This window comes from Perca flavescens, chromosome 14 (assembly GCF_004354835.1).
Source record: "Perca flavescens isolate YP-PL-M2 chromosome 14, PFLA_1.0, whole genome shotgun sequence".
NCBI classification, from domain to species: Eukaryota; Metazoa; Chordata; class Actinopteri; order Perciformes; family Percidae; genus Perca; species Perca flavescens.
In genome coordinates, this window is record NC_041344.1 from 33,280,233 (window position 1) to 33,291,024 (window position 10,792).

The following is a 10,792-nucleotide window of genomic DNA, read 5'->3' on the forward strand; positions in this document are numbered from 1 at the left end:
TGTGGTTCAAAGACAACGTGTAAGAGATTCACTGCGAAGGATGGACCCAATTGGTGTCCTAGCCAGGAGAAGAACAGCAATAGCTCGGCGAGTATACTCTGTCCCACATCCAAATTTCATATGGCATGTAGACGGAAACCATAAGTTGATTCGGTGGAAATTGGTTGTTCATGGAGCCATAGACGGATACAGTAGGATGTTGATGTTTCTTCACTGCTCCAACAATAATCGTGCTGAAACTGTAAGAGACCTCTTTACTGCAGCTGTTGGACAGTTTGGCAGACCACTGCACATCAGGACTGATCACGGAGGAGAGAACGTTCAGATTTGGGAGGACATGCATGCAAGCAGGGGGGAAGGCTCTGTTTTAACAGGAAGTTCTGTACACAACCAGAGGATCGAGCGTTTTAACCGAGACTTGAACAAAAACTGCAGCCATATTTATGCACCCATTTTTTATGAACTGGAATCCCTGGGTATCCTAGACATAGACAATGCAACAGACCTATTTTGTCTCCATTATGTCTTTCTACCCAGAATCAACCGCACTTTGGAGGAATTCAAAGCTGGATTTAACAATCACTCTATGTCATCTGAAGGAAATAGAACACCAGTTCAGCTTTTTAGTCTGGACAATGATTTGCCTCATCTTCACAACCCAGAACTCTCAACAGCAGGGTTAGTTTTTTGTTCCTCACCAAACTCTCAAAGAGGATTTTCCCCATTGAATGACAGGGATTTGCAAGAACTGAATGATGCCATTAACCCTCTTCAAAATGACAACAACAATGGCAAAACATTGTTTCAGAGAACACAACAGTTTATTTTTGATAAACTTGTAAATGTGTGATCTTAGCATAACATGGACAACTAGGTAACAAGATTTAACTGCAAGATTTAAAGCCTCTTGCCAGCATATACAGTCATGTGAAAAAATTAGGACACCCATGCTAAAGTTGACTAAAAAGAGGAATAAAAATCTTTTGCAATTTGATCTTAATGTCTTAATTTTAAAAAATGAGGAAAAATCCAATCTTTAAGGACACCAATTTTCTTTGTGAATGAATAATGTATCGTAAATAAATAAATAAGTATATTGTATACATGCCCTTCACCATACCTAGAGATTGGCATGGGGTACTTTCCATAAAATCATCTCTCAATGCAAATCAAACCAGCTATTAGGCTAACTGAAATAAAACCATGCCAATCTCTAGGTATGGTGAAGGGTATGTGATGATGGGGGGCTATTTTAATTCCAAAGGCCAAGGGAACTTTATCAGGATGCATAGTATCCTGGATCCATGAAATTAAAATCTGCCTGCCTCTGGGGATTTAACATAGGGGTGTACTGACTTATGCCCCCTGTATTTTAAGGAAGAACATTTATTTACAATACATTATTCATTCACAAAGAAAATTGGTGTCCTTAAAGGTTGGATTTTTCCAAATGTTTTTAATTAAGGCATTAAGATCAATTTCCAAAAGGTGATTTTTTTTTTTTTTATTATTATTTCTCTTTTTAGTCAACTTTAGCATGGGTGTCCTAATTTTTTCACATGACTGTAGATGTTTAAAAATGACATGATGGCACATACTTGATGTCAATGTTAAAAAGGCTACAGATGCACTTTGGCAACTGTTAAGTTTTCTGTCAAGCCAAAAGCAATGGTACTGTGGATAAATACAAGATGACTCGTTATGTGAAAGAACAGTGAAATACTTTTCAGGGCTCTACAGATGTATTGATACAAAACTGTCTTCCACTACATTGCAGTACATTGTTCCTGATTTTTAAATTACCTAAATATGCAAAGTAAAACTACTCAGTAAAGTAAAACGATACCTGTCATTGTTTTATTATCTTATACATTACAAACATAACTATTGTATCTTTATTATGTATCTCTGAGAGAAGATGGCTGTTCATAAGGTAAGAAAGAAACTGTTTTCAGCTTTGTGACGATGCATTTTGCAGCTAATTCAAAAGGTTTTGTAAAGTGCTTGAGTAGGAATAGAAGGATTTTTTTTCAAAAAATGAACAAATACATTCTTCAGTTTATCACAAAACATTCAACATCAGTAAATCTGAATATAAATGGCTTTCAATGGTGAGGAGGGGAATTAAAAATTGTAATCTGAAAAGTACTTCAAATTTCTACTGAAGTACCTTACTTGAGTAAATGTACATAGTTTATTCCTTCACTACTGTTTCAGTATAAAAAAAACTGGTAGTTAAATTAATCAATCATTGTTAAAAAACACATATCACAAGGTTAAAGTAACTACATTAGTGATTTATTACTCTGATGACCGATTCCATATCCTTCAAATCATACCGTACATTTTACAGAATAAAGGGTCAGATACAGTCTTCACAGAGGTAAACACTTTTTGTAATTAACATCCACAAACAGGAATAGAGTTTTTATAATCAAAAACTACAGAAACCACATGGAAACCAGAGCTGATAGCTCTATCAATCCTTTTATACTAATACATACAGCCAAACCTTAGTCCTTAAACTATGATGAACTCAAAGGACATATAACATTTTTTTTTGTATTATTTTTCATTAGGCTATACTGATTGCATATGGCTGGCTGTTGATTTACAGAAATCAGGAAGTGATAGATGTGTTTACATAATGTGTACATCACAATGTTGCATTTTTATTGCAAAGGAGCTCTTAACAGGAAATTTGATGACAAGATAAAAAAAAAACAGCAAAGAATGTGGAGCAAGATGGGAAAACACGAGCTGAAGTATTTATTTTTCAGCTTTCTTATGTACTGCAATTGAAACCACTGCTTTATAATATGGACAAACTATGTCCTCTATGAAATACACTTACAAATATGGACACAATCAACCACTGGGCTGTAGTGTAAAGTTTTAGGGTTGTTACCATGAGGGGGGCAGAGGGTACACAGAACACCACAGGTTTGACGAACATGGGGAGTCCTGCACTAAACAGTGGTGTATTACACTGCAGCGGTTCTTTTACAAATTAACTGATTTCAGTAAATTAGTAGTAGATTTACAGTAAAAATCAAAACTAGGACAGTACACTTATGCTCCAGTTGTGCTTGCAAAAAATATGCCTTGTGCTTTTATGGTAGCTGTTAAATTTCTCGTTGTTTAAATGGTGCTGAATAAAGATCCATTCATTAGTGCTACTAGGAAGCAGTAGTTAAATTCATCATCATCAGCCATTGTTGTTGTGTTCACAAAAAGGTGATGCTCATTTGCACAAGTGTGCGCAATGGGAAGATGTTTTTTTTCATCATGAATAAATATTAATTTAGGAGTTGGATGAAAACCAATGGCTGGGACTTTGCTGCTCCCTGTAGCAAACGCCAGGATGTGACCAGGGCTCAAAGTCTTCAGGAATGCCTCCTCATCGTCGGTTAGAGTCCTGTCCCCATATGTGTCTCTCAGCTCTTTATCTAAAATGAAAGAGAAACCAGTGTTGACTTGGAGACTGGAAAATACTCAGGTTTAAGAAAGCCTGAATTAGTGAATAATTGAGTGACTAATGGATTACTGTATACTGTAGGTATTTTGGTGAAAAAGCTAAATTTTATTCTGAAAAGCAATCAGATAACTGTATTCTTGTTTGTGGTACATAAACATTAGATAGGCATAGCTTCATGAGTTGTAAAGAATAAAATGAATCTGTAAATTCTCTGGATTGCCTTATTGTATAATATACTGAATTACAAATACATACTTACTTTGAACACACTGGAGAAACTCCCTAAATTTGACCACCATCAACTCCTCCTTAGCTCTTCTGTTGCTCCCCAGTACGGAGTAGCTTGGCTTGAGAATACCAGCTACAAAATCAGCTTCTTGACCTTTGTCCTCTCCTGGTATGTCAAGCAGCACACGCAAGCTGTGGTTCTCTCTCAGGAGTGCTAAAACCTGGAGGGAAATTCAACACCATAAATGAAAGGCCATAAAGATAACCAAAGATACAGAACTGTGAGGTAAATCTTACTCCATAGTGGGACAAGCCATCAATGAGTTGATCAAGACAGCTCTGCCGTTGCAGAACAGTATGGTATAGAACTGCATTTTTCACAAACACATCTCTGTTGGCCATGGTGACTGTGAGTGGAAGCCCCTCTACTTGATATCGCCATGAGTCACAGCAGCTGACTGCTTTGTCCAAATCATCCTGCAAGGTTGCATGTTGAACCTAAATATTACAGATCAAATGTTAGTTTCTCAAATTACTGCATTAAATCTTTAATTATTTTAATATGCATTCCACCAAAATAAAAGTAACTGTACTGCTGTGGAATATTAAAAAAAAGCAAAGGCTTACTACAATAGTCTTCAGATCAGAACATTAACATTACCTTATTGAGGTTCTCCCTTAAATCAGGGTCACCTATATCATCAGGTGTCACATGAGCTTGAAGGATGTCCCCAGACACAATGTAGTCCACTACACTCGGGGACAGGAATGCAGGTGGTTCACCCCCTTGCACTATTATTGTAGACATCATCCTGCCAATGGTTCGATACACTCCATTTTGCAAGTGGAGCATGTTCAGTCTTGGTGTGCATCCATTTGGTGTGCCTGAAAGATTAAATAAATTAAACAGCACATTCTGTATTATTTACTCTGGCATTTACAAACCAATATTTTTTGCCAGGTAGCCACAAAATATATTATATATATATATATATATATACATAGATATATTTATAAAAAACCTTCAAAAGCTCCACTGTCCTGGAAGATAGCCTTCACCAGTAAGCGGAAAAACTCTCGTCTGGGACCCCCAAGGTCAGCAGCATCTTCCACAGCATCATGTTCATCGCTTGCAAATGTGACATAGAGCTTGTCACAGCTTTCTGCAAAACTGGGTCTCTTAAACACACGTAAGGCTGTGGTCCAAACATTGGCTCGACTGATATAGATCTGTCTTGTTCCCAATGTCATAACTCTCTCACTGTGAGCTTGTAGAAGGCCTGCAATTTCTTCTTTGCTCAGCATTTCAGATGACCTATATTAAAAATGACAAAGATAAACAGACCTTTGGCTATCTGTGCATTTACTCCACTATCACCTTCAGTGCACGATGATATAATGACGTTCGATGTTGTTTGCGATGTTTACAGAGGTGTAAACAAGCCGTGATAAAAAATTACTTGTAACTCTTACTTTAAAGTATTAACAGCAGGTCCATCACACTCTTCTAGTAGACTACGCTGAATTGCCTCTTCAAGAGCCTCATCTTCTTCCAGATAAACAGGGCTGAGCAAACAGATATAAACAGGGACAGCAGAAATCCGAGGGAGAGAGAAAAACTTATAACAGAGGTTCATAATGTAAACAGACCAACATCTACCCTGCTGTATTTCTATGAAGCCCAAACAATATCTTACACAAATTCTGCCACATTATAAGGAAACACTTGTCTCGGGTCCCCTGCCTGGCCCTGACTTTCACTCTCTTGAGTGCTGCTCTCTGTCTCCTGACATCTGGCCTCACTTTCCCTCGGTGATGAAGGCACTGTACTCCGCACTGCATGAAGAAAAGGAGGTCAAAGGGAAATATTTTTGTAATGATGTTAATCTCATTTTATCTAAGTGCAACTTAACCCTAATTCCATTTTTAAGTGTGTTTCCTTTAAAAAAAAATTAAAAGGCAGCCTTTAAGGATTTAGGGTGAAGCAAAACTGAATGAGATGAGCTAGGTTTGAGAGTTGCCTCTCCCTTTCAGTACAAATGACTGAATTGTGCTACTAAGCTCAGTCTACACCTCTTATGAATTGTAGGTAGATGAATCAAGACATCCAATCCAAATACAGTTTACAGGTTGCTTACAGTGATCCATTTGAGGCTGACAAAAAAAATTATAATAAAAGAACTGGTGCTTAAATTCTGTCAGGTTGGCTTTTGTTAAGCTTTGGTCACACTACAGGACTTTCAAAGTCTTAAGATCACTGTACTGTTCACACTACACGCCTGTCTTGTACTCAGGAGTGTTGTGGTTTGCACACTTCATGACTGGGGGGTGGGGGTGTAAATCATACATTACATTACATTAGGTTAAAGTTTGTTGATTGCTCTCGGCAAGTGGAAAAATCAGGGCTACAATCCTAAAGTGTGAACTTAACTTTTGCAGTAAATAAAGCAGTAATTACTGAGTTGTCAAGGACAAGGGTATACTTTATTAATCACACATACAATTTTGTACAGTGGAACTTGTCCTCTGCATTTAACCCATCCCAGGAGCAGGGGCAACCATAGCACAGTGCCCATGAACCAACTCCAGATTCTGAGCCAGTGCCTTGGTCAAGGGAACTGACTGGATAATTAACCTAAATGTGCCCGTTTTTGATGGTGCAGGAAACCCACACAAACAGACCGGGTTTGAACCAAGTTACCATACAGCCCATAGAAAACATAATATAAACAAGTGCTTTAACCTACTTCTTCTTTGACGCGATGGACTTTCTTGCAGTCTGTCATTTTCACTCCCTTGACTGATGAGCTCACTTTCACTTGTGGAAGGTGACACTGTATGAACTAAATTACATGATGTTATGGACAAAAGAAGGGAAAATATATATCAGTAATTGGAAACAAAGTACTTAACATTTTTAATTTAAATACCCATATCTGAATTTTGGGATGAGCAGAATTAATAATAAATAAAAAAAATGTATAAATAAATGATAAACCCATTGCTATAAGAAAATAACTGTTGACTGTGCCTACAACCTGTTGAAACATTTCAAATTCTCAGACCCACCTCTCCTTCTCCAGCCCACAGGACTTTCAAAGTCACTATCGGAGAGTTCCTCAGGTTCCTCCTGGAGAAAAAAGTATGTTATGTGTGATATATAATACATCAAGCCAGTGGCAATGCTAGTTAACCTAAAAAAAGGATATGCTATTTATGTAAAGAAGCAGAATAAGCAACATACATATTTTTACTTCTAAAACATTGAATGTTGCCCATAACTGAAACTCTGTACTGTCATATAAACTGTTTACCTGTACAGGTTTGCGTATTAATGCCATTATATAGAGACAAGTGGCTGAACTAATCGAGGCAACTTCCTTTCCACCCCAAAGAAAACTGTTCGAGACGTTTGGTTTCATTAGTCTTTTGCATCCCTTGACTGTACTCAAATACTCGAATGGGAATGACTGGCCCATAGACAATGCAAACGTTCTTCTGAAAATGGCAGTAATTTCTTCTTTAAGTTGTGCTTCAGACCAGTCAGATGTAAAGGAGATCTTCCCAATAAGGCCATCTCTTGCCAAATTTGCTCTTGAGTCTCCCCTTGGAATGCGGAATGTTGATGCTGAAGAGAAAAGCAAGCACACAACATCTCTTGTATAGTGTTTGCAGGCTTTGTTTTTTCTGACAAAACGTGAGTGTGTAGCAGGCCTTTGAAGAACTGATGGAAATGGAACCTGAAATCAATGGAAACACAGACACCTGTGCATTACAAGAGAGAAATACGTTTTTAGTTAATTGTGAATGCAAACTGTAGATGCAAACCAACTAACTGGTAGTATCATCAACCCATCATGGGGTCTCTATACGATTGATCGATTACTAGGTGGTTCCTTAACCTTTTTTTTGTCAATAAGCAATTTATTAAATCAAAATGCTGGTGTTGTGTAAAATATGCCACCATGATTGGAACTAATGCCGAAACATTACACCACACAAATTAAATAACCAACAAACAGCCACTTAGGTTACATGAGTATGAAAGTATACCGAGCGGTATGATGTCCCAGTGGAGGTGGTGGGTGTGGCTGGCCCCGGTGGGTTATTGTAGGTGGTGGGAGCCTGAAGAGACATTAGCAAAATATTAGCAACATTATATTTCATGTGTTTTTAATGTTTATATGCCCAGCAGTCAAAAAAAACAGTGTTGAGATTGGCAAAGGACAAAAAAGCAGGAAAATGCAGAAACAAAGAGATACATTTTATGCTTTTTTACAGTATACACTCATTCACATTAAATTAAATGTCTTTACCATTGTGACTGCCTCTGTCCTCCATCAGCATTGCTCTCTCTCTAGCCAAACAGAGAACGGTTTTATCTTGTGAGTAAAGGCCAGCAGGTAAGCCAAGGTGAGATGTCTGACTGAAGACAGAGGCAGATTTCCATTTGACCAACAATTCACAGTGTCATTTGTGGGCCTGAGGGGTGACAAGTAGTCTCCATTAGCTGTAACGCTAAATTATATAATTTATGCTTTGCTGGTCAGAACATCTTCACATAATCTTGAACTCACATTTACTCATGAGTTCATCCCACTGCGTAACTTAAAAGGTGTGAGTTTTAGGGTTTATAGAAACAAATGTGCTACACATAAAGTGCATTGGTGCTAGTAGCAAATCTCTACTGGCTACCGTTAGCTAGTTAAGTTAAGTTAGCCTTGACAAGAATCCAATGCTACGTGATTTGGAAAACATAGCTACTTACCGAGTTGGCCTGTGGTGGCCCTGAGGCGGTTGCTGTCGCTGTTGAAAAAGTTTGAATTCCCCTTATTCACCGCGCCTCCATCTTGAAAACCAAAACGAGGCTAGGGGGTACACTCTAAACCGGAAGTTCAGTGAGAGAGCGCAGCGGGCGTCTGTCTTCATCAGGTCGTCATGGCGGTACCTGTGTGGACTACAAACCTTTCATCTCTTCCGGAATTAAAAGTGGACTATGTTGAAAAATGGGCAAATAACGACTGCAAGATTCCGCGGGCTGTTTTGCTGAAAGGTTACAGCAACTGGATTGAGGGATATGTGCACGACGTGGAAGGTAATACACGATGATGACGGCTTTTTTTCTGAAATCAACATTAGCTAACGTTACTTTTATGGTTAGCTTGTTAGCTAGCTAATACAACATTACAAGCTGATGCTAAGCATTGTTAAGATATATTAACCACACCAGACTGACTGTTATTTTGAGTGTTAACAATACATTATTTTCCCGACAGTCAAGAGTGGCGAGACAGTCAGTGTGAGAGCTAAGTCTTTTTCGCTCAATGCGAAAAAACGAGGCACCTTACAACATTCAGGTATCATGACTGTGGACAAACTGCTCCGTTTGCGGAGTGGTGCCACTGCTAGAACAAAGATGCTTGCTAAACGTTCAAATGTTCATTTTGATCGTTCATATCAACAGTTCATCTTTCCCTGCTAGACTAAAAATAACATATGTGCAGTTAATGTGATCTTTAGCTAAAAGTGTATTGGAACCATCAGTCAAAATGGCTTGTTTCCAATGTGTCACTACAAAGCAAGGCAGGGTGCTACTGTTGGTTATTTAAGTTAATAAATATTAAGTATAAGTAAGTTTGTTTACAGGCATGTGTTGCTCAGTTTACACAGCGGTGTTAAGTAGGGTTGGGGAAGGTACTCTTCAGGTCTCACAGGTAACACAGATGCTAAAAACGAATCAGTAATGTCGTTCACAGGGATGCACAAACCCAGTAACATCATTTAATTACTTTGAAACTTATATGCATCTCGGCCTCAAAAATATCTTATTTTAATAAACAGCTGGTGTCAAACCGCTTGTCAAATTACTGTTATTCCCCAACCCTGGGTTTTAGTACAGTGAGTGTCCAACATATTAGGTACCCTGCAAGCTGTATTAATCAGTATCATGTCTGATGTCTAGAACAAACCTAGCAACTTAAACATTGACTGTTATGCTTTCATTGCTGGAACATGAAAACGCCAGTTGTACCTAATTAAATGCACACTCAGTGTACATCACCATGCTCTGTAAATTCATGTTAGGTATTTATATCACCACCTACTTTGCTAGGCCAGTTACATATTCTTTTAAATCCTTAGTTACCATGACTGTTTGGATCTGGACCAGACGTTTAGAAAAATATGTTTGTATACCTATCTAAATGTGAATGTGTTCTTAAACTTGTTTGATTATTCTTAAAGGTGGAGCTGTCCTTCGAGGAGCCATTCATTGGCAAGACCACCTGCAACTGTAAAGCTGGCTTGGGACAGTGCAATCACCTAATAGGACTGCTCTACACGCTGGCCCACTATATAAAAATGGGGTATGCATCTGTCCCCCCAACTGCAAGCAAAACATCTCTACCTCAAGCCTGGCATGTTCCATCAAGGACATTAGGTCTCACCCCAAGAGCAGTTAGCACTGTGACAGTATCCAAAGTTAAACCACCATTGGCTAATGCACCACCAAAAAAAAAAGCAGCACTCTACTAAGGGGATTGTATCTAATTTGTATTGTCCTGTGCCACTTCCATTACCAAGTGCTGAATTTGCAGAGACTCTTCGTAGCAACCTGGCTAAAATCGGCAGTAAGAGCCAGATGTTAAAGTTACTGGAAGTAAACTGTAAGCAGCCTGCTGATCTGGTCTCCACAGAATTTGGGGACCTTCCCCGGGGTTCTGTATTAACTTACCAGACTCAACGTCCACTGTCCATTTTCAGTGAAAATGACCCTGAACTTCCTCTACCTCCACAGCCATGCTCATTTAGCACTGCTCTAGATGATACTGAAACATTCTTCTATGGTGGCCTGGCTGTCACACTGTCTGATGCAAAGCATCTAGAGATGGAAACCAGAGGACAAAGCAGTAGCAAGACCTGGCATCAAGTACGAGCCAAACGCCTGACATCATCATCATTCAAAAGAATCTGCTCCAGGGTGAGAGATTTTGACAGTTTGGCAGCCAACATGAAGGAGAAACAGTTGACACAAACTAAAACAATGAAGAGAGGCCTTGAAATGGAGCCAGTTGCTGCTGCTGAATA

The 10,792-nt window shown here is 38.7% G+C and overlaps 1 protein-coding gene across 1 annotated transcript; it reads right to left on the reverse strand.

Moving 5' to 3' along the window:
- Nucleotides 1-2,367: 2,367 nt before the first annotated feature.
- Nucleotides 2,368-7,328, reverse strand: LOC114567555 (G2/M phase-specific E3 ubiquitin-protein ligase-like). The gene is made up of 10 exons (XM_028596598.1): nt 7,021-7,328; nt 6,776-6,836; nt 6,454-6,549; nt 5,404-5,542; nt 5,180-5,272; nt 4,729-5,021; nt 4,368-4,591; nt 4,004-4,204; nt 3,738-3,927; nt 2,368-3,449 (listed from the first exon to the last, which is right to left on the reverse strand). The coding sequence occupies exons 1-10, from the start codon at nt 7,183-7,185 to the stop codon at nt 3,142-3,144; spliced, it is 1,770 nt and encodes a 589-aa protein (XP_028452399.1). The 5' UTR covers nt 7,186-7,328; the 3' UTR covers nt 2,368-3,141.
- Nucleotides 7,329-10,792: the final 3,464 nt, after the last annotated feature.

Coding starts and splice junctions, on each gene's coding strand:
- LOC114567555 (XM_028596598.1), bottom strand. CDS start 7,185: ATGGGCCAGTCATTCCCATTCGAGTATTTGAGTACAGTCAAGGGATGC. Junction 5,543..6,453: donor TCCATCGCGTCAAAGAAGAA/GTAGGTTAAAGC, acceptor TTCTTCATGCAG/TGCGGAGTACAGTGCCTTCA. Junction 4,592..4,728: donor GGACAGTGGAGCTTTTGAAG/GTTTTTTATAAA, acceptor TTAATCTTTCAG/GCACACCAAATGGATGCACA.